This window comes from Argiope bruennichi, chromosome 5, assembly GCF_947563725.1.
Source record: "Argiope bruennichi chromosome 5, qqArgBrue1.1, whole genome shotgun sequence".
Classification (NCBI taxonomy): domain Eukaryota; kingdom Metazoa; phylum Arthropoda; class Arachnida; order Araneae; family Araneidae; genus Argiope; species Argiope bruennichi.
The window spans coordinates 109,120,510-109,145,760 of NC_079155.1; the positions used below are offsets into that span (position 1 = coordinate 109,120,510).

At 26.4% G+C, this 25,251-nt stretch overlaps 1 protein-coding gene across 2 annotated transcripts; it reads right to left on the minus strand.

Moving 5' to 3' along the window:
- Positions 1-94: 94 nt before the first annotated feature.
- Positions 95-24,921, minus strand: LOC129968182 (double-stranded RNA-binding protein Staufen homolog 2-like). 2 transcript variants are annotated; one of them, XM_056082030.1, is made up of 12 exons: positions 24,702-24,921; positions 20,842-20,929; positions 18,091-18,383; positions 15,301-16,149; positions 13,268-13,414; positions 11,687-11,836; positions 10,295-10,355; positions 7,702-7,821; positions 7,408-7,506; positions 4,542-4,681; positions 2,667-2,860; positions 95-1,335 (listed from the first exon to the last, which is right to left on the minus strand). In XM_056082030.1, exons 2-12 carry the CDS (start codon positions 20,918-20,920, stop codon positions 1,215-1,217), a joined length of 2,253 nt encoding a protein of 750 aa, XP_055938005.1. In that variant the 5' UTR covers positions 20,921-20,929; positions 24,702-24,921; the 3' UTR covers positions 95-1,214. The 2 variants fall into 2 exon arrangements, with proteins under 2 accessions (XP_055938005.1, XP_055938006.1); XM_056082031.1 differs by having other exon boundaries at positions 96-1,335; positions 13,268-13,408; positions 24,702-24,920.
- Positions 24,922-25,251: the final 330 nt, after the last annotated feature.

The window sequence follows — 25,251 nt, forward strand, 5'->3', positions numbered from 1 at the left end:
TTCTTGAAATTGTATTCAATAAACCACTATATCTCTTTCCTAGGGTGAAAGTAAAGAATACACAATTAATAACAAACACATGACTTTTTTTTTTTCGTTTTATTGAAGTTGCTACTAACAGAGAATGATTAGACATGAAGACAACAAGCTAAATATAAAAATAGAAAAAAAGAGCAATACAGCTGTCAATGTAAAATTTTGAACAATCGAATTCCCAACTGTATATAAATAATGAATATTCTCAACATTGTAAGTCCCCTCAAAAACTGAGTAATATTCCAATAAATATTTAGTTTATTCAAAATTTTCAAGGAAAAATGCAAAGAAAAGTGTAGTTGGGCCTTTATAGTCATTAGATCTAAAAGTGACAACTTTTAGATTTTAAAACTAGACTCCTGCCAGTTCATCAAATATCGCTAGACATTAATTTGAAAATCTAGGTCATAGGTCAAACTAATGAAAAAATAAACAAAATAATATCTCTTGGATAAAATACATTATCAAGATATCAAGGATTTGTTTTTATCCTAAACAAATATAATTTAAAATATTTTCTGTCACGCAACATGTTTGAGTGGTCTCCATAACAAGTTTTGTTCCTTAACATAAAAAAAAGGCCCAAGAAACAGTTTTAAGTAATGCATTTTTCCAATGCAAAAAGTACTGTATTGCTCTCTTTAACACACAACTTCACTAGAGGGAAAAGTTTTTAAACCATTTTGTAAAACACACATACACACTTGAATTATTAATTCACAGTTATTTCAAAAGTTATTTGCCAACGTCTGCCATGAAACAGACACTCTGTTTATAGAACTTAGAAGAAAAATGAAACCAGCAAGCAAATGGCATCAATGTCTTAAACACTGACCAATGAAATTTCTTATTCTAAATCACATAAATATTGACGTTTTTCCTTTGCATGTAAGTACCCAGTAGAAGCCAGTTCATATCTCCAGAAAATGAGAACATTTTCTGTTGTAGGGTTATGTTATGAAAGCAAAGTATTCCCTGCCTCATGTCATGGCAGAATTAGCAAAATCCGATTAACTACAACTATAAATCTGATAATTAATTACACATCCAGCCTCATTGGGGCTTTGTTGTCTTCATATGTGATCATAAAATAAAATAATAACTAGTGATAAGTATGCATCGTTCAAAAGTGGCAAGCAAGCTGAGCCACTCCAGAGCGTTGGCAGTTTTACCACTATTCAGTGACTGTCCTTGGCAGTAATTGGAATGGTAGACCCAGTTTTAGGATTACTGCCAAGATCAGTAGAAGGAGAGTTGGCCAGCTTGGGTGCAGGGCCTTGTCCAGGATTCATATAAAGCCTGTGGGGGAAAAAAAATAATTTGGTTCTGGATCACGTTATATAAAAATTATTAATTTTTAAATGCAGTCATAAAGTAATAGTATAATACCACAATTTATCAAAAATATATTCTATTGGTAATTTATTATGCTTTATTTCTGTATACAATTGCAATGGAGTTTAGTCATTATTGACAGTGAAGTTCAAGAAATCTATAAAAAGAAAGCACACTCACTATGGAATGAAATAAAATATGTACTTTCTATGGAAGGTGTGATTAATTTAATAATTTACATACCTCCTCTAGATAGAAATTGTATGAAATAACTAACAATAGGCTTGGAACAAAAAATAATGAACTCTACCAAACATAGATAACAAAAAGTAAAACAAGTATGATTAATTGAACAAAATGAATGAACTTACACAAAAAGTGCTTGAGATATAAACAGTGTAGAATTATTACATAAAAGAAAATTATTCAATCTGATGAAAGATGATGCTAAATTCTGAAATCTGTGTCATGTCTGTCATTATATCGAATGAAAAATAATTTTGTAAAGGCTACTTAAAAATCTATAATTTTAAGAAATGTAAAAAAGAGCAAAATGTAAAATATGGAATATTTCAACATAATAAGACGGGGAAAAGAAACCAGTTCTTAACTATCATTGAATAAAAAGAATAGAATTTTAAATTGCACTCAACATTGAGTCTTGAGGGCATAAATTTGATTTATGCCCATTCTATAAAATACTTAAATTTCACTCTTAACATAATTTTTATTAAAAAAATTTGTAAATCATTGTTTCAAAGCAATAAAAATACACTGAAACGATATATAAGAACACTTATTAAAATCAAGTTACCTAGCAGAAAACACTCAACATCAGTTTAATTCACAATTATATAATTATTATATAATGGTTATTTTTTAAGACATGGATATCCTGAATAAATTTCACAAGTTTAATATGCATAACAAATGCATCTAACATTAAGACAAAAATGTTTTAATATTCTAATAATTTTACTGCATAATGCAATATTAGCTCAATATTTAAAACATGGCACATTAAACACATCAATACATAACAGAAACTATACAAAACTTTTTGTTAGCATTAAAGAAAATGATGGTCATGCATAGAATTATAATTTAAATCAATAAAAATAGCTTTTTATATAAAATTTCCGTCACAAAAAAATAATTATAAATATGAAGCAAAGTAAATTTAAAGCAATAAGAATGAGCCACAGAAAAAGATTATCATCAATAATAAGAAACAGACACTGATACCCTTATGAGAGTTATCAATATTTTAAGGAAAGAAAAAAAAAAAAACTTACCCTTCTCCGGTTATAGTAGTATTTTCTTTTTTCACTCCATCTGATACTGCTTCCATGCCCAGTTCAGCAAGAGAGCGCAGAGCTCCAAGAGCAGCCTGATCATGAGCTGCCTCAACAGTTGCACCAGCTCCATGTTTAACTTGATTGGGATTGATTGCCACAGATACTAAACAAATATGCTCTAATTTGGCACCCTGAAAGGAAAAAATGACCACAATGCTTAAATTCTGACAAGGGTGAATTGTACAACTAAAATCAAAAATTTATTTAAATCATTTACTTTCATAAGACTAATAATAAAACAAAATATGGATATTTCTGTTAGTAAACTAATGCTTCAATAATGTCACATTATAAACACTGCTAATATAGGAATTTTCTGTGACTATATGAATCAAGGGATTCTTTTGAGTTTAAGGAGTATTCTTTGAATATTCAGATGAAACTGTCTAAATCTTAACACTGCAATAATGCATACCTATATACATAAAAAACGAGCCTATGTAAAGAATTTTAGTTAAGAAACAATGCTGAAAGTTTTTACTTAAAATCCTTATGTGGGATAGGATAACTGCATTTGACACCTAATGTAAACTGGGGGGGGAAAAATCTTCAGAAAAAAGCATCTAACTATTTTTTATATGTAAAAATTCTTCATCCAATAACACTCTTCTCTATTTCTAAAGAAGAAATCTATGCAATTAATCGCACACACTCCATATATCTACCTTAAAAATAAATCTATTTCTCCTACTTAACACGTTCATGGACAGTAATTCCCTCAGGCATCAAGCTCATGAAAATAATACGACAGAACACCTGAGAACATAAATGGCATAATCCGTTCTGTCTTATCACATAATTTTATAACTATGCATTTAGTAGTGGCATCTAGGCTGCACTCGCCATCGACGTGTTAAAAACAGTAAATAGCTAATTATTCTAATGTGACAAAAAGAATCTTGGCAACTGCACATATTTTGGCATACTGGCACGACACTAATGTAAATCCATCTGATTGTTTTAAAGATTATTATTATTAGGTGAAATCCATGAAAGAGGTGACCACAAAATGAAATTTATTCCATCATATTATCTACCTATCAAGATAAAAAATATTCAAGAATAACTACTTTGTTTGAGAAGTTGATCTAAATTTGACTAAATGCATGTTGATGAGACAGTTGACTTCCAAAAATAACAAGTTTTATAGTGGACTTTTTACAAATTCTATTTATCTTTCTATTATTACTCATGCATCTGTTTAGCATGCATTTCAATGGCCTAGCAAGTTGAAAATATTAGTGTTCACTTACTTATCACGATTTTTCATAGATCCAAATTCTAAAAATAATCATCATGATCTGCATCTAATATTAAATCTTAAGATAAAATAGATTCTTCATTAAATTTTAACTAAATATTCCATCATGCAGATTATATAGAAGCTAAATATAAATACTTTCAACAAATATCTACACATAAAAGGATGGTTTCAAAAGAAAAACAATACTTTATTACATGAAACATTCATTTCTCTATTTTAATTAAATTTTTTGAATAATTTTAAAAGTAACTATGTCTTTTTTTCATTTGCTGATAAGCTTAAAAAGAACCAAACTGAATACAGATTGGCAGTATTTTCATTACCATAATTCAGTAAAATTAGTTTAAAAAAATATTCATAATTTAAATTTTAGTTTGCATCTAAAAATTAAAATATTAATTGACAAAGTAAAAACAATTTATTAAAATTAACATATTTAAGATACTGGCACTATCCAAACAAACCTGTTAGGAACTTTTGTTTAATGAAAAGAAAGCAATGATTATTTAATTATTACTCAATGGCTTAGTTAAAAAAAAATGGCTTACTTTTGGGAAATCAGTGAAATGCACTGGAAAGCCTAAAACTTCAGCCAAATATAACAGTTTTTGCTTGAATCCTCCTAATGGTTGATGAGTAACAGGTTTCATGGAAGCTTTTCTAATAGCTTCAGCAGTTGGTGATAAACCTGTTAGATAGAATGAAACAAATATTTTAAAATATTAAATCATTAAATGATAAATAATTTTTAAAGTTAACAAAAGTTATAAGTATATTATCACAATGCTTCGCTTCTCAAATATTAAGAAAAAAAATAATGCTTCCTTTTTAAATAATTCCTCTTGAGAACCAAAGGTATAAATTTCAACAAATTTTCATAAATATTAAGATTTGATAGGATTATATAAAACTACATATAAGAAATTTTCATTTATTTCTCTAAATTTTTGTTTTTAGTATGTTCATTTGAATAAACAATGGTTTACAACAACAAACACAATGGTTTACAACAATGGTTGGTCAAACAACAAAATGATGGCTAATTTTAAAAATAAGGAAAGACATTTCAATTTATCTTTACTGTTTACAAAAATATAATTAAAACAAAAAAAATTAGAAAACTAAATTAAAATTAAAAAAATTAGAAAACTAAATTAAAAATAAATTTTCAATGAGATTGTCGTGAAAAAATTTATAAATGTACCGTAACAAAACAATTGTTTTGGGAGATTAAACAAAAATACACATAACATTTTATAAAAACTTTTTTCTTAGAGCATTTCTTTATTATTACATCTAAATGAAGTTTTCACATCCATCATTTTGGGACCATTTAATCAGTCATCATTTATTCTTAAAACTGCTTTCTACACATATATAACATTTTTTTTTTAATTGAATGGTGTTTTCCCCCAGCCCTCATCCTTGCTAGAATCAGTTCCCGAATTTTTTGCAAGTTTCTCAATAATTATAATTTTAAAATTTAAAAAGAAAGCTTAAATTTATCTATATTAATTTTTTTTTTAATTTCTTGCATCAAAATCCATATATTTAACTACACTTAAATGAGGAAAAAAATGTAACACAATTTTAAAATTCACTTTTTAGTTTGACACTATAATAACTTATATTCTTGTCTAATAAATCAATTCTGCTCATATTTATATTCACTTTTATAATTGCAGGTCTTACAACTAATAATGTAATTTTTTTTATCTTTCTTCAACACCAACACTTGCATTTGCAATCTGAATTTTAACAAATTCAATAATACTGACTTTTTTTAAAAAAATCATGCCATTAAAGAAAGCTGAGAATTTTTTCGCTTGGTAATATAGTATCAAATTGTTTGTGGAATAGACTTTTTTAGTCTTCCAGGATTTGATTTTTCTGAAATAAATTGTTTTACACTACATATTCCTATGTAAGGAATCATCTGTTCCATCTATTGCAAGAATTTTATTTTGAGATAATCAAAGACATCCTTCTTCTACTCTGACAATATTGATAACCTGCAGGTCTTATTATTAATAACATACAGGCTCCCCACCCCACCCCGCCCTTTTTTAAATTCTTGCATAATTTGACCGTCTTTGTGTTTTTAAACTTGCTTCTAGAAAACAGAATTAGATATTACAGAAACACACGTACCTTTGACATGGTATATGCAAGCTCTAGGATATCTTAAGCACGACAAGAGCATTGCTGCCACAAGAATGCTTTGATATCGCAAATGATGCATGTAAAGCATTACCAATTTCTTTCCACAATTAAAAACATTAAATATATTCATTTCATGAAAAACTTTTATAACTGTTTATTATTCAGTATTCTTCAGGACTGATGTCTAGTTGTTGGGTAATAATACAAAATTTATTTCATTATTGTAAACAAGTTTTCATTCTCATTACATTTAACATCTAAAATAGGCTTCAATTTAGTAATTTTATTTTCACAATCACACATATCAGTATAATTCTAATATCACATATAAGTACTAATATCACCATTCATAACAGCTTATAAAATTTGAACAGTATCATTCTCTACGCATCTCAATACCTCTAATAAAATTGTGTTCAAATTAAAATCAACCCAATTCTAAATCAAAGTTGCTGTGTAACATTTATTCTAATGAACATGAAAGAAATTAATATACTATTCAAAAAATAATAAGATGAATATCACAATTTTAACTTTATTTCTTACTGAATATCTTAAGAAGTTAATCTAGTATTTACATTTAAAACAAATAAATAATAGCCAAAAATTAAATTACAATATTCAGCTTATTTTCAACAAACTTTCCCCACTAGTAGCCATCATTACTTAGACAATAACCAAAAAAAAAAAAAAAAAATCAGAATGCAATTGGCAGGCAGTGAATATCAAAAACATTGAACAGCAAGATATAAAGACTTTGAATAGATACCTACTTTTTTTTTCTCTCTCACTTTTGAAAATAAAACACAAATATCCATTAAAATGGACGAGGAATTTCAAAAGGATATATTGAATCTCTCTCAAATACTTCTACTTTAATGAAACTGGAGCATCATAATTATCAACTGAATCCTGCTTTTACATGAAAACAATTACAGATAAAGTCAATTTTGATGGAGGCAAACATCAAAAGAGATAGCCATTCTTAATTTTATAACTGAAAGATATAAATTCAAAATCTACAAATTACATAATTTCAAAACACAGTAAAAGTCAGTGCTATATTTCAAAATCTGGTGAACAATACAGATTTGAATAACAATGTAATTAAAAAAACAAATAAAAATTGCTTGCCTCATTTTTCAATATTAATTCTAGTATATGTAAAAAATAAACGCAAGATACAATTTTTCCCCTTAACAGAGTACAACAAAAAGAATTTTTTGAAACACTTTTTTCAAAATTTTTTACCTGTATCCAAGAGTTCTTTTGCAATAATTGCCACTGTTTGGAGCATTTTATTGACTTGCACTTGACTTGTAGGTCCTCCGGGGGCTCTGTGAAGAGAAGCTACAAAAAGCATACATATAAAAAATCATTTTTAAACGCTGAATAAGATCAGAAATTCTAATGTGATAAAAATCAACATTTCATATTCATTTTAGGATTTACTGTTTATTCAAATCTTAAAGCAGATTTAACTTTTTCATAAAAAATCAAAACTGCATAAGTTACATCAATAGAAAAAAAAAATAGAAATCTTACCAGAATTAGCCATTGTATAGCCTTGAATATTATTTTGGTCAGACAATGATGCTTCTGGCATAAGTAATAATCCAGGAACAAGTTGTCTGCCCATTTTACCATCACTGTCTAATTTTTCACCTAAAAATATAACTTCAAAATTAATACAATACTTCAAAATAATTAGAAAAGAAATAAAATAAAAATATATTAATAATTCTTGCATGTAGGATATAATGAATAAATATAAAAAAACAAGAAAAATAAAAATTCCAAAATTTTGCATACACAAAAAAAATGAGTATTACATAGCATGGAAAGCAATTTAGTTAAGACTCATAATAATCAAATGACTCATAATTAAAATGGCACTGCAACTTTTAATCCATACTTTGTAATTATGCAAATCTGCACCACTGACATATTATTAACTTATTTTTAATAAATGAATAATTCAATACTTTGTTTAAAAAAAATAATTTACTTCCAGAATTTTTGATCACAAGTATATTTTTTTTAATTTTAATTTAAAATAAATTTTTAATTATTTTGGATATATTTCTTATTTTTACTCATAAAGATTTACACATCTTAGCCAAAATAAATAAAATGATCATGTAATGTAAGAATACATATAAGAGGACATTACTTATTAAAAAAAAATATATATCATAATTTTATTTCCGGGGAGGAAAATTAATATTTTTTAAATTCATTTCTCATGTGGCTAATGAAAATGTTTTGCTCAATCATTGGCATTTATATTTAAAACTTATCCTCATTGACAGAATGCTTCAAGAAGATACTTTATTTTCCAAAATAATGAAAAATTCAGGCTCTACTGTTTTTACAGGAATGAAACATAATAATGACAAAACAAAAACAAAATTACAGAAGTGGCATCAAAAATTAAAGAAAAATCAAGAAGTTACAAGAAATTTTTTTAAAGAAATATATACCAAGAACTGACATGTAACCAAAATAACATTAAAGTTGCATGAAACTTTGTAGAGTTGTAGCAGAAATAAATTTTTTGTCAACAAAGGGTTTCCAATATTTTGAAAATTCTTAAAGGGTTTGAAGCTTTTATTTGTCAAGTCAAGAAATTGAACTATTTACAACTTTTCTACTAAGAAATAAGTGATAATGCCATAGATAGCCTAATATTCATTTATACACTGAGTCAATTCTCCTTACAAATTTTTGTCAATACTTCATCCAATATCCAAGTCAATGAAACAATGTAAGTAAGCAGTATTTTCCTAGGACAAATAATCAACACTTTTATTGGTCTCTTGAATGATAAGAAACTTATAAAAAAGAATGTATTAGATAAAAATAAATAGAATAGAAAGAAACAAATATTTGTTGATGTATAAAGTTATATAACACTTGATTTAAATGCATTATGAAGCTACATGGAATTATTTGCGTATGAATTTTAAATTTCAACTATGGTTAAATGATGAGAACGATACTTGGGATGATATTCTCTTAATCAAACTTTCAAAAGGATGTTCAACACCAGCAGATTTCATGTGCTTTTATCTAATGTAAAAAATCGATTTTTATGCATTTGAGACGCAAACACACTATACTTTAGTCTCAGACACAAAATTCTGCCATTGAAACTTTGACAATGCAATTAGAATTTTCTTATAATGAAGAACATTAGTTTATTTAAGAATGATCATATGATTTCCTCAATAAAAGTGCAACGAATATCATGAATCAAGAATGATTTCCTACATTAAATAAGTAGACTTTTCAACATGATATCAAGCATATCTGATTGATTGAAATGGGATGAGAATGGGATTTTTATCAACAAAGGCTGTTATTCCCTAACGCCAAAAGAGTTCATTCAATAGATGTTATAAAACTTCAAAGATTGGAGAAAGATCTGAAGATATTACTTATTAGAAACTGCTTTTTGAATAAAAGTTTTGAATGAACAAGAATGAAGATCGATATTAAGTTTTGCAAAAAGATTTGACCTATGGGTTACATATCTGGAACAAAACAAGATGATATTTTCAGTGTTATTTTCATGATTACAAACTTGGCAGTGAGGGTAATTGTGTAGACCAAATCTATTCAACAGAGCTGGAGTTATAATCATCCTGGTTAAAAGACGTGCAGTTATATCTTCTTTCTGTTTCCGAGCCATGGATTAAGGGAAAACATGGTGGGAACATCAACAATAGATTCTTGATATTTGTTATTTTTTAAAAATGTGATTCGTCTTTCGTAGTGGGGCTCCCTGATAATGAGAAATTAAATTCTCTGAAGCAATCCACTCTAACAATGGGTGTGACTCTGTGACCATTTTAGCGAGTATGTCCGCCTTTTCATTCCGATGCATCTGTGAATGTCCTGGAGTCCAAACCAAGTATATTTTCCGATTTAATTTTCCCCTGGCTTGAATTTTGCCAGCTAATCTATGAATGACTTTTGGAGATTTGATTGTATCTCAAGCATCCTGCTAACAATATTTTTTTTATTAGATTTCAAGAAGTTTTTTTTTATATGTATCTGACAATATAGAACATACAAAATTTAAAAAGTGAAAGATAACATATAAATGCACACATGCATACACCAAAAAGTTTACCTTCATGATCTGAATATATTTTTCTTTTGTCTGAATCTTGATTCTGATAAATATGAGGACTCTACAAAAAAAATTTTTGAAATCTAAAAATGGATTTGAAATGTTTATTAAGATACAAGCAAAATTGTGTTAAATTTTATTCATTATGAAAAAACTGTATATACTATGAAAAACCTAATCTTTACACAGTTCTTTCCATTCAACTTGCATAAGATTACGAAAAAATTAATATCTATTAAAAGAGTGTTAAAAATCATTCTAACTGCTTTAAAAAAATTTGGCCTGTATTCACATTTTTTTATTGAGTATGAATTTAGAAATTCACAATTATCTGCATAATTAATAATAAAAATATAGAAAAAAATCTTTCATACAAGAATGTATAATGTTTACATTCTCTTATAAGGAAGAGGATAATAATTTAAAACAATGCATATAAAGTCTTCAATCAAAATATTATCAAGCCTTCTCAACAAATAGCTCTAAGTTCCCAGCTTCGTATATAATTTCCTTTTTTATAGTCACTGTTTTAAAACTATTTATTACAGGTCCTCTTCTAAACAAGGAACTGTTTAAAATTATTAAAATTTAAAATTAAGAATATCATTTGCTTTTATAAATATTTTAATCATCTGGTTCTAAATTATTTTGATTGATTGATTGATTGACTTTAAAGTATGATAAATTAATTGACTTTGAAAATGATTACGAAAATGAGAAAACGCTAGTTGAAACACAGATGTTCAAATTATGCTAAATATGATTATTTAAAATAAGCAAAACTAAAAGATGTTAAGCCATTAATATGTCTTGAATGTCTGGCTTCTAATAAATTATTCAGTATTGCATCTTTTCTTAAATCAACAATGGATCAAGAATCAAATAGCTTAAATAAGTTTTCACTCAATACTTCTTTAATCAATTTTTTTATATTTAATTAAAATATTTATTCAGTTCTTTATTTTACACAAATATTGACATAAAATTTAATATCTCAATTCTTTTATAAATATTAACAGACTGAAGTTCTTGCTTGCTTAGATCATAACTTTTAGTTCTATATGAAAAAAATCTAATGAAAACTCGGAAAATATTAGAAAATAAATAAAACTAGATAAAAATTTAAAAAATAAAAACTTTATATAATTCAAGAAAAAAGAAATTTTCAAAAAATGCAGAAAAAAAAAATATTCTACAAAAAATACTTGAAGATCATAGGATTTTTTTGTTTGCTTGTTTGTTTGTTTCCTTAAAAAGAATTTATTATTGAAGAAATTATTATTATTAAAGAAATTTTTATTGTTTCTTTAAAAAGAATATAAAAATGATTCCAGATAGAATTTTTTGTAACTATTAAATAACTATTTTAAAATATAAATGGATCAACATTACCTCCAATCCAGGAGATTTTACAGTTGGTTTTCCAGGAGATATTATTGGTCTAGAATATCCCATTCGTTGCAACATTGCTTCTGCGGCATTACGTTTTGCAGTTTTCTTATTAGGGCCAGTACCAGTTGTGGTCAGATCACCAAGAGAACACTAAAAATAAAAGAATTAGAAACATTTTAATAGATAAAAAATCATTTAGAAGAATTAATATACATAAAAAACACAGGTATGATAATAAACTGATTATAAATTCCAATAATATAAAAGTGTAACTTACTAACTAAAAAGAGAGAAATTGGCAAATTATATATAACAGAATATTGTTATACAAAAAGAAACCAACAAACTAACTTCTAAAAATAATACATTACACATTTATAGAAAATTGCCACTGATAATGAGTTCCTTGTATAAAGAATGAGTTTCTGAAGTTCCAACAGTTATACTTTTGAGGATTAGTATTTCTATGTCATCTGTCTAAATTGCATTTTTCAGTAAAGAGAAATGGATTTTACATACAGCAAGTCAAAATATAAAATTATAAATATAACTGTCTGTGTGACTGTTGTATTAGTCCATGAACTCCAATCCAAAACAGAAATATATATAATTATGTGTGTGTGTGTTTGCTTGTGTGATAATGGCATCATTTAAACTATAAATAATAAATAAAAGTAGTTTTTTGAAAATGGTAAAAAAGAGAATTAGTCAATGAAATTATAAAATTATTTTAATTCTACTAGTATTGTTTGCAACAAACTAAAAGATTACAGCCTGTATTCACTCTGCTGCCCAATAATACCCAAGAGTTTGGAGTTCTTTCTGGATCATTATGGAATTCCATCTTGCTTTGCATCCTCACTACACATTATACATCTATACTTATATAAAGCTCAATGTGTGTATGTATGTGTGTGTGTTAGCGCTCTACAGACCAGACCGTTGGATCTACAGCTACCAAATTTGGTACATGTATATCTTGGAAGTCAAGAATATGCACCTGAGTCCCTTTTTTTGAATTTTTAATTAGAATTTTAATTCCCGCCAAAAAAATCTTTTCATCTTCCCCACCGCCAAATGAGTAAGGCTTCAGCTTTTTTTCCCACACTAATGAGACTAGATTTAACATTTTTCGGCCGACTATTTCAAACCATTCTGTTTATTTTCTTAATGTTTGATGCATTTAAAATTAAACATTGTTAATTCATCGATCTTTCAGATTCATTCTGAAGTACTTTTGAATTAAAATAAAACAGAATACAGGAAATTAAAAATTTCTAATCTGCATAGCATTACCCCAACTGGTGTAGAAAAATTCACACATATAATGTATTTTTCTCCCATAAAATATGACAAAAATATACACATCCTTCTCTGAATTTTCTTTCTTGCAATTTTATTAATGGTATTATAAAATTGGGGAAGTAAAGGCTTAAACCTGCAACTGATTAAACAGTAGTAAAATTTTGATTCACTTCATTAGAGCAGAGCATATACATACAGAAAGAAAACACCAGATTTCAGTTTTTAATAGACATATAACGCACTAAAAGAGTTAGAACAGCTGTTACAGAACCTCACCTGCATAATAAATTCTCTTTGACGCGGTTCTCCTCTTTCATCAATCACTGTGTAAACAGGTTCTCGTTCTTTCTTGGCTTGCTGTATTTGAATGAGACGACTAATTGGATTGATTCCTTGTCCATATTGAGGATCTGCCTTCTGCTCCTACGGCAAACAGCCTTTTAATCATCATGAATATAATGTCATATAAAATTGGTTTCATAAACTGAGTAGTTAATGAATTCGTAATCATACAACATGCATTAAATGTCTCATAAATTTCAATTTCGAATCCACTGAACACTGCTTAAGAGTGAAAATAAAAGATACAATGTCACAGACAGGAATTAGACCCATGCAGTTGAATATCAAATATAACAAGTGCAATTACATTTTCAAGGGATAACGATAAATCGACTCCATTATTCAAAATTAAGATTAGAATGATAATAAATATTTATTTATTTCTTTAGAAATCTTATCTGCACAAAAATAAGCATATTTTAGTGAATTTATAAATAGTTCAAACTTGTCATTATTACATAAAACTATCAGACTATCATTATTTTAAAACTGCAAGTGGAATTTTCAGAGAATAATTTTTTTCCAATAAATTTATTAAAAAATACAATCCACATTATTTTATAGTATAGAAGAACAGAAAGTACAATTCTATAAATATATATACTTATTTTTCATTTCAGTTTGATAATTAAAAACTACATCTGCATTTTTATTACAGATGGTTTCTATAATTAAATATAATTTGTTAGAACTAACATTTAATTAAAACATTAATACAGTTCAAATGGTAAGAATCATCTAAGAATACTATGGTATTTCTAGCAGTTGCTTAGATACCCACTCAGCATAAAAATATTGGAATATTCCACTTTCATCTACTTAAAGTTTTTTTTTTTTAAATTATTAAACTAAGATAATTTTTAAACTAAAAAAAAATGTTTTCTGATTTGTATGGTGTTTTTAAAGTGAAATCAACTTAAGAAAAATGACAATCATACAGTAAATCTCATCAGGCCTTGTGTTTAATTCCTCCTTATATTATATTACATTATATATGTTCTACTATCATATTTTGAAAAGGCTTACTGGATTCTAAGCTTGGCATGGTGCATTTAACATAAATTAAACACTCTATTATCTTACTATTTCATTTAAGATTTCATTTGAATTTTCCAGGTATAAATTGAAAGTCAATACAGTATTTTAAAAAATTAAATACATTTTTCTATTTATACAAAAAACAAATCAACTTAATTATAGTAATTAGCATTAAATTACATAACTGGGCATTTCTGAAAGATTATTATTGTCATGATAAAAAAAATCAAGCACTTAAAATTAGCTAATATATCTCTAAGTTAAAAATGTTTAAACATAAACACAGAAAAATTATTTGCTAATAAAATAATGAAAATGTACAAAGATCATTTTTAAAAGTTATAATTTCTTAAATAGACCTTTTCACTATTTTAATAAAAATATAAATTAAATTCATAAATATCCCTATGCATGCCATTTAAATGAATGCTGTCTAAAATTACATTTAATATGTTTTTTCCCCAACAAAATGAATTATAGATTCTAAAATTAAAATATCATGATATATAGCCATGGGTATAAGATAAATATGAATCCACTTATTATACAAGCTTTGAAATGTCTATCTAAAATTAATTCAATATAAACAATAGTTTCAAATTTTACAAGACTGATTACCCTGTTAATGAAAAGTATCTTATTTGTAGGTCAGTTACATTTCATTTCATTTCTACAATTAAAATAATTATAGTTCAATTATTTCTACCAAATTCTTTTTCCCAAACTTTGTATTACAAATTAATATGTATTTCCAAATACCTAGATAATTTTCAATTTACATATATTACACATCAATCAGATTTTGAAATCTAAACATCGTTTGAGGGGGGGGGAGAAATTAGATATATTTTATGTTTTATTTTATTTTTGCAATTAATTATTAGCATGAGATTAATTTACAAGTACCGCTATTTTACTTAATACATCACCTTGATAAGATTTCTGTTTTTCTTTTTGATAATTGGTTTCTTCTTTACTTTCTGTTGGGCTGGTGGTAATGATGGAAGTTTTCTCAATTCCTCTAGCATCTTTTCTGCAGCTCGTTTCTTGGAAACTTTCTTCCCATTCCCTTCCCCATCCGTAGTGATGTCGCCAACCGTGCAGCGGGTTACAAAAGTGCGCATGTGGGGTGGTCCGCTTTCACGAGTTACTTCAAAATTCACAGCCAAGCCCCTCTTCAATGCTATTTCATGAACTAAACTAATAGGGGATTTTAAGTCATCACTTTCATCATCTTCTTCTTCAATATTTTCCCCATTAGTTTTCTGATGAGGAACTTCATGCTGCCTTTTCACATTTTCTGGATATGGTAAATTCCTTAGAGCAGCTAAGGCTTCTTCTGCTGCAGCATGGCGTGCAGCCTGTGCTGTCCGGCCTTCCCCAAAAAATTGCCTGCTTCCAACTTTAAGAGATACATAATAAGTAGGTACTTTAGGATAATGATATCTTTGCTGGTACATTCCCCGAAAATTAAGATTTGGTATGTATTGTGGTCTAGAAGGTTCTATTAATTGATACACAGCTGGTTCTCCTCTCTTCATTGCTAATGCATTTAATTCGACTGTTGGTGTGATTGGACCCATGGCTTTTCTTTGACTTTTTGGAGGTGGATGTTTCAGTAGAGTTTGTTCAAGAGCAATAGCTGCAGCAGCATGCTGTGCTTTCTTGATACTTGGACCAGATGCAGTGTACTCTTCAGTGTCCAGTTTCAGCACGACGGTGAAAGTTTTCTTGTGAGGAGGACCCGATTCATCCACAAGTCGATACTGATGCTGGACCTGTGCAAATAAAATTTCCTATTAATGTCCTATAAATGTTTGTAATATCATTTTAATAAAGAAATAGGAACTTGTGCTGGTAATTATTTCATTAATTCAATATCTGATGTCAAAAAAAATGTCATTTTTCTATTAGTACAACTTTTTATCAAATTGTACATTAATAAGTCCAGTAAAGCAACTTTTTAACTGTAAAGTCAGAATTTAATTTCTTACAAAATTTTATGATATACAGATTACATTTGGCACATTTCACATATGCCTGCTTTGAACAAGAATCTTTAATTTGAGACATATTATGATGTTAAGAAATTTTTATTGAAAACATTTTTAGAAGGGAAGTACAGTGCGTTTAAATAAAATCTTATAAATATTTTGATAAAAGAATTCTTTTTATCATTAATTGATTCCATTCAATAGCTATGAAAATTACAGAAATTTTTTTAAAGTCCTATTACAGGTTTCATTAAATCAATAATTGGCCTCAAAGAAAGCTTGTGTATACAAAAATAAATAAGAAAGAAAATAATAAATCTGGCATAACTATAAAAATGTAATCTTTTTCGATGAATAAGCTACCTTTTCAGTTTAACTATGGTACATGTGATATCCGAAAAATGTTTTTTTGAATTTGGAAACTGGATTTATATTTGTAACATTTGAAAAGAACCTGCTGCAATCACCAAATGCTAAGAGTTTATTTTTTAATGTGTGCATAGCCTTTTATCTCCAATGAGAGTTATTCATTTATTGGCTATTAAAAAAGTCTTTATATCTGATAAATTGCAATAATTATCAACTTTAATTATAACTTTCATATTTACTAACTTAACTATCATTTGCATAGGCTTTGAAAGTGGCCTTTGAATTTATTAGCTTTGATACAAGCAAATGTGTTCAAATAGCTGAGAAAATATTTTTTCATCTTAAACTAGGTCTAAAAAAATCTTTCTCCTTAATATCTAAATACTTATATTCCAGACCTGAAAAATATTTGTTTCAATATCTGAAAAAAAATGTATTTTCTATTGATTTTTATAATTATTATTAAAAAAAGTAAAATGTCTTGAACATAATAGATATAAAATTCACATTTGCAAATTTTCATAAACTTTCATTTCCTTTATAAATATTCTAATTTGGAAAAAAAAAAACTTATACTTAAAAAGTACTGAGGTAAAATATATTTTTGTTACTCTGTATTTAGAAATTCTCCACAGAGCACTTTATGTATTGGCTGAAAAAAAAAAGCTACAATATTTAATAACCCTTTAAAGGGCCATTTTTTTCCTAGTCATATTATGTTAAAATATTTTGAGGCTTGAAATTAGAATAAGAAAAGGGATTCCTTTAGCTTATTAGATAAATTTTAATTTGATTGATTAATTAATTTGGTTAATTAATAATTAAGTACAAATCAAGGCACATCATTTTGTGTAAGATAAAGAACTGAAGCATCTAAGTTTCTGTCTTTCTTTAAAAAAAAATTCAGAACTTATGTCAACCTACATAATTTCATACGAAGATTGATAAATTTGGTGGGAAGCACATACTTCTCACGGCCGTAGAAAGAGTTAAGTAAAAAAAAAAAATCACTAATCGTTTGTTTAAGCATTGCAAGATTTCTAAACAAGCATTCTTATATATTTGAAAAATTGCAAGAAATTTTAAAATAAATACTAGTTTAAAATTTCAACCAAAAGCAAAAATAGACTTGCGTTTAATATTTAAGAAAATTATATTAAATTAAAATAAGCAAATACATTTTTAAAAAAAGAATTTTTGCAGAATTTTAATGATTTGTAAATATGTATTTCCACACAAACATTTCTAAAGTCTAAAATTCAATGCCAAAGAAAACAGCATAAATCCGCAATAAAAATATATAAAAAAAACCAAATCTCCCAAATATGGTTTTACTTAAAAACATTATTACAGTACCTTGTTAAAACGTGCTAATTCATTAATTAAGCACATAGGTGTCTTCTCTTTCGTGTTTGCCATGGTTCCGGTGGACTGAATAATGCACCCACCAGCAGAGGGGGCTGTGCTGCTGGGGGCAGTCCCTCCGACAGTAGTCACAGGTAGTTGGCCTTGATGGGGTGGACTCTGCATATTGTTCTGAGCATTAAGTGGGTGGTCTCCTAGTACTTCAAGTTTATGTCCAGTATTGGGTAGCATGGCGTTGGGAATTCCGCCTTGGGTTATATTAACACCAACCATTAAGCCACTGCCTGAATTTAAAAGAAAATAACACATTAATATTTCTAATTGCTGTTAAATAATTAACTGTATCCTTTTAAATATTTCAAAACTATAAAATACATTTAGAGCACAGGAGAACTGATAATTTTTTTAAACCTAAAATGAATGTTCTACAAACAGTTAATTTTTATTCAAGCAAACAAATTAAATGACAAAAAAACTATTTCTAAAAATTAACTAAAAATTTAATCATCTAGATTAATGAGAATGAGATTGAAATAATAAATTAGCATATGAAAATAAACAGAATATTTTTTTAAGGACATTCCTATCTCTTACAGCTTTAAGTAAACTTATTAATAATCTTTTTTTTCCCCCATTACTGAAACTATAAATATCATAGATTTATAGAAAATATAAACATCTAATTTTTTAAAAATAAAATTGAGATTCTATATATATATATTTTTTTTTATTTTAGTAGGTTAGTTTTTATAGTTAGTTTTCATTGTCATTTCTTATCAAGTTTTTTTTTTTTTTTTACTAGTTGCAAATATAATTACTAGATTTACAAATAATCATGCAATATGTAACAAAAAATACACCACTTTTTGTTTCAACAGTTTTTTTTTTTATTCAAAAATCATTTGACTTTTTATGTTTGAAAGTTAATAATTTTAATTTAAATAAATAATAATAAAGTTATTTTATTTACAAAACATTAGTTAAGTAGAAAAAGTTAATTACTCTTGTATCTGTTTTACTCTCATGTTTGTCTCATAATCTCATCATGCTGGATGATAATATATATATTAGATAAAAACGTAGCTAAATGTTATTCTATAATTAATAGTGCATAAGTCATCTTGCAGAGAAAGCAAGAGTATCAAATGATCAGTAAGAAAAATCCAGCAGAATAAGATATTGGTTTTGTGAAAGCCAATAGGGTAACTATTCAAGTAAGGAAGGAACTTATTTAACTTATTTGAAGTAAGGAACTTATTTAAAGGCTCTAATGCAAATAAAAAGGAACTAAAAGAATTCACAAGAAAAATAATGTTTTAGGTAATTTACATTCAAGTTTTTCCATCTTTAGATTATAAATTTGTAAAATACAATAAGAGCTACTACTATTATTTTCATGAAAGTGAAAAAAAATGACAAATACTATCTAAAAGTATAATATAAAATAAGAAGCAATACATTGAAGGATTTCAGAAATGTACTGCGAATTCAGAATTAATAGGGTGTCCCATTTAATGAATAGAAAGAAAAATCCAAATCCCAAAATCTTTTAACTCATTTCAATGTGTGTGTGTGTGTGTGTGTGTGCGTGCACGTGTGTATCAAGGAATTTACAGTTTTCATAATTATATATAGGGCCAGTAAACTTGTGAAGACTTGTTGAATTAACAAATTTTGGATAAAAAAATAATTACTTTTGTGTCTTAATATTAACTACATTGCTTAGACTGCTGCAGTAAAAACTTATGAAATATATGAAAATGATAAATAAATTATTTACACAAAGTTTAAATTGATTCCTATGAATAATCATCAATACATCAAATAAGGAAAATAATTTCTTAATAAAGATATTAAATAAAATTTAGCATGCAAGTTTATAGAACACATACAATGTATAATTTTTATTTCATTTTTTTCATCTTTGACAGAAAATCTGTTAATAACATTTTCATTATTTTCCCTCCTTTCCTTTAAAACTAATTTGGATCTCATAAATAAAATAAGAAGGAGGTAAATCAGTTTCAATCAATATAAAGTTTGAACCTTTTTTTTTATTATTATGATTTTGAATCTTTAAAAAAATCTTTCTGATGACATGACAATAATTGATAGAGCAACAGAATTTATTGAATAAAAATATAATTATACCTAAATATATTGCATTTAAGTTTAAACAAAAATATTAAAATAAATATTTTAATATTTGTATCTTTGGTCTCCTGGAATGCAAACCTTGACAATAAATAATAATTTCACTAAGACCTGTAAAATTGCATTTAAATCTTTGCACAAGTTAAGAAGATTGTTTTTAGTCCCTGTGTAAAAAACCATAAAAAGCCAATGTTCATAAAACAAAAATGTAAGTTTTGCCTTAATACAAATAGTAATGCTTTTAATTAAAATTAAAACTATGCAATTGGACAAGACTTAAAGCACTCCTCAACCTTGTGTTAGACTGCAGGATAAGTTTCTATTATTATTATTATTATTATATATATATATATATATATATATTAAGCTTTTTGTTTGCAAAATTATTCAGTAGCATGGACTTTGTACAGTTTCACATTTCGATACACTCTTGGTACCAACCCAGATAATGTCTTATAATTCCAGCATTTTCTCTTTTTTTTCCTCTGTGACCAAGTACCTTTTGAATTTTAAGAATTTAACTAAAATATACTATTAGTTTGAACATAGGTGCTTTAATCTTTCATTCAGAAAAAATATATATTTTACCTGCATTTGTATTCATAGTTGGAGGAGGCAGGATAGTTCCAGTCATTTGTCTCTGTAAGATATTGCTGTTTGGATTCATCTTTCAAATCTGAAATATGAATGGAAACATTTACAATTAAAACTGAAAAATAATACTTATGATGATAACAAAGTAAACACGTAAAAAAAATATTAATATTACTTTCCTGAAATAATAATTGGTTTACAGAATGTAATGCAACTTAACATAACATTAATTCACTAATAAAAACATCAAATTTACTAATAAAAAATTTAACATTTTAGAGAAGTAAGAAAAAAAAACATTAAAATTTTTTCAAAAATTAAAAAAAAAAAAAAAAAAAAAAAAAAAAAAAAACCTCTAAACTTTTAAAACTTAATGGTAAAGTAATATTTAGCCATGTTATATGACAGAAACGAATACTTAAATTATCACACTTAACTAGAATAGAATAATCAAAATGGTAAAATAACAACAAAAAAATCTCAAGATATGACAAAAATGTCAAAATATATCAGTGATTTCAAATAGCTATGTTGAAAGAATATATAATATTTAAAAGACACAAAAATAGCAAAAAGAGCCAGATTATCACAACAAATTGTTCTATGGCATCATAGAAAAGAGTTAATTTATTTGTTATTAAATTAGCCAAAAGTGAGCAAATTTCTTTCAAATTCATCTGCAGGAAATGGGATCAATTTCTCTTGGTTTTACTTTATATCAATGGCTCTTTGGACTAACTAATCTTATATTCTATTAATATTTTCAAGCTTTATAACAATGGAAATATTTTCATAAAGCAATATATAATAAAAATGAGTCAGACAATTTATATAATAAATTTGAGTGAGAATGGTTGGAATCAAATTTCATGTTTAAATTTAATTACAAGAATCAGACAATTTAAGTTATATATAAAAGTGACAAAAGAAAGTATCAAATTTCCTTTTAAGATTAATTACAATTATCATATTTAAAAGCTATTGAAATGACAATAGTAAACTTCAAATATGTAAAACATTTTGAAAATAAAAAAACAATGGGTCAATAAAAATTTCAATACTCTTCACACATAATTTAATTTTGTTTATGATATTTTGTTATGATAATTGATTCCATTGTTAAAATATTTAGTAGTAAATATAAAACCTTCATTATCTCAACTAAAATATTTAATTTTATTAACTGAGAACATTTTTAAAACAGCAAAAATTCTTAATTTTTTAATATTTAAGACATCACAATTACAAAAATTATTTAACAAACAGATACTGAAACTGAATAAATTTTATTAAATATATTATAACTAATATTCTTCTTTCAAATGATTAAATTAATAAATTAATTATTTCAGATATTACAGTGAATACAATGATTCATGGAAGAAAAAAAGAATATGCTACTACTGGTTGAAGTTTATAAACAATAAAAAGAATCAGCAACTCATAAGCAATGACAGTATTAAGAAAATAAAAATGAATTGTGATATTCACAGATAGAACCAACATGAAAATGCAAAGTGCCATTTTATTCCTGAACTAGCTTTTCAAAATAATAAATTGATACTTCATTTAATTGATAATGTGTCTGATGTTGATGTTATTTATTAAATAAATGATTTATTAACTTTTAATAGAATTGATTCTATACACACACCTTTTAAATTATTGGATAAGTACTGTTGTCTTTATTGGATTACAGAAATCTCTTGCTGGAAAACAACATATACAAAATTGTTTTCACTGCAATGAAAATACTCTTACTGGAAAGCAACATTTACACAATTAATCAACTATTTTAAACCAATACAAAAAAATAGTTTTATTTCTTTTTAAATCATTGCTCATTAATTTATTTGACAGTTATTTGAGTCCAAACAAGAACTTAAAATAAAACAACTTTTGAAGCTGCATTTTTAGATTACATTAGAACTCAAATCATGGTAAGAGATCAACAGACTATATAATGCCATTATTATAAATGAAGTTAAAAAATGTCAATAGCAATAAGTAAACTATTTAAACCATGATAATGAATTGTGATTTTGGAGAAATTTAAATTACCTAAAAAGCTTTAAATTATTCATGAATCAACTTAAAAATACATATATTCCAAATTATTGTATATTTATATAAAGCCTAGAAATTTAATACAATTTCTCAAGTGCACATATTTTTTTTTATTCCTTTGCTGAATTTTAACTCGGCTAAAAAATCACCTAGACAATGTTGTGCAGAAATTTTCAAAATATTTGTTATATAATACAGATGCTATTTCGGTTTAAATCATTCATTTACTTTTCACTAGATACAACCCCTTCCACAAATACACTCATTTTTTTAACAGATAAATATAAAATTTTTCCTGAAGAAAAAAAAAATGTTGCAAAGCAACATTTATCAAACTGCTTTCACTACTACAAGAAAACTCTTGTTGAAAAACAATATTAATATAACTCATCAGCCATCTTAAATCAAGAAAATAAAAAAAGCAGTGATTATCTCCTTTTGTTTAATAGCAAATTAGTCAGTTCCTTAAATTATAACTAAAAACTACAATTTTTATGGTTTCAAAAGTTGTGGATGGATTTTAGTTTTCATATATTTTTTTATACTAAAAAACCAATAAATATAATAAACCAAAAATTCAATTTTCCAACAATTTACTGATTAAGGCATACTGTTGATTTCATTTTAAACTTTATATTCAAAAAATGAATAGCTCTCAATTTTATTGCAATTCTCTTTAGAACTGTTGATTTCATTTTAAACTTTATATTCAAAAAATGAATATTGTTGATTTTTATTGCAATTCTCTTTAGAACCTCATGTAATACAATTTCTTCTCTTTCTGTTTAATGTATTTGTCTCTTCCATCTCATACTGCTTTACATCTGTCCATCTAGTCTAATCAGAAAACCTACACTTCAATGTTTAGCATTAATTATTTTTCAAAACCACTTCAGATTAAATACTTACATTACTTTGTGAAATACCCAATGTTCACCTATATTTAATTTAAAATAAAAATGTATTTATTAAATTTTAATGATTATCTTTTACTTCTTGAGACACCACTGTATTACTATTCTCTGCCACTATTATTTTAGTTTCATAGATTATAGTCAATTTAATTGTTCTTACACAATAAAGCCCAACCCACAACAAATAAAAACCTGAATATGATATGTTTATAAATCAGAATATAAAATATTATATGAATACTTATAGATTTTGTAATAACATAAATTGCCAATTTTATTATTCTTACACATGAATAAATTAATATATTATTTGTAATACCACTGTTACTAATCTTTAATTGCAATTAGAATTCGTTTTCAAAGAATTAACATCTGTGTGACTATACAATACATTTAAGAAATAAAATCACTTATATTTTTTTTCAATACATTTTAAGAATTTTATTTCTTTTGAAATCTGTTTAATTATTTTGTCTGTCGTTTTAGAGTATCAATTATCATTTAAATTTTCAGTCATGACAAGATAACTTTATAAGGATACTTCTTTCTAAAAGATCATAGGTCATTTTAAACCTATCTCTTTTTGGATAATAAATATAGACTGTCATATATTTTTGACGTAAACTAAATTTCCTGACTGAAAATGTCTTCATGTAGTGTCCATGCGGTATAATCAGTTTGACAAGACTTGTTGCGTTTTTTTTCATTGCTAACTCTAAATTGTACAATTACTCAATCAAGGCTTTCCAAAATGATACTGATATAATTATATGTCATTTTTCAACTATCATAATGATAATTTATGACGCAATAAACAAGTAAAGACAAGAAATAGAATGAAGGGTAACCATTGCCGCCATTTTTTAAACTAACCTTTAAGAGTTAGGGCGAATAGCGATGAATGATGGAGAAAAGCGAATATAAGTCAGGCAGTGACGTTATAAAAAAGGCCAACACTAACTAGAAACTATCAGTCTGCAGACCACTGAACAATGGCAAACAACAAAGAAAATATTACATTAATAATTAAACATTATCGCCTGCACCCAAGATGCCGACAATCCAGAATTCTATTAATAACATTGCCAGGTTTAAAAATTTAAGTATCATGTTATTTCACCTTCGCTATCATGTCGAATTTGATATCAGAGAACATCATGTTTCAACTTGTTGAATCAACTTTTGCAAGGATCTATAAATAATCCGATGATATATAACGATAATGTTCAGAATAATTATATAATAATGACTATTCTAAAATACGAATAACGGATAAAATCTATATATTTCTGTAAAGATTTGAATTAGATATAGGAATGTTTTCTCGGCATAATATCTGTATAGGACACTTTTCAAATAACTTATAGCATGAATCAATTCTACTAAATACTATCTAATATGTAATATCGTAATCAATAAAATT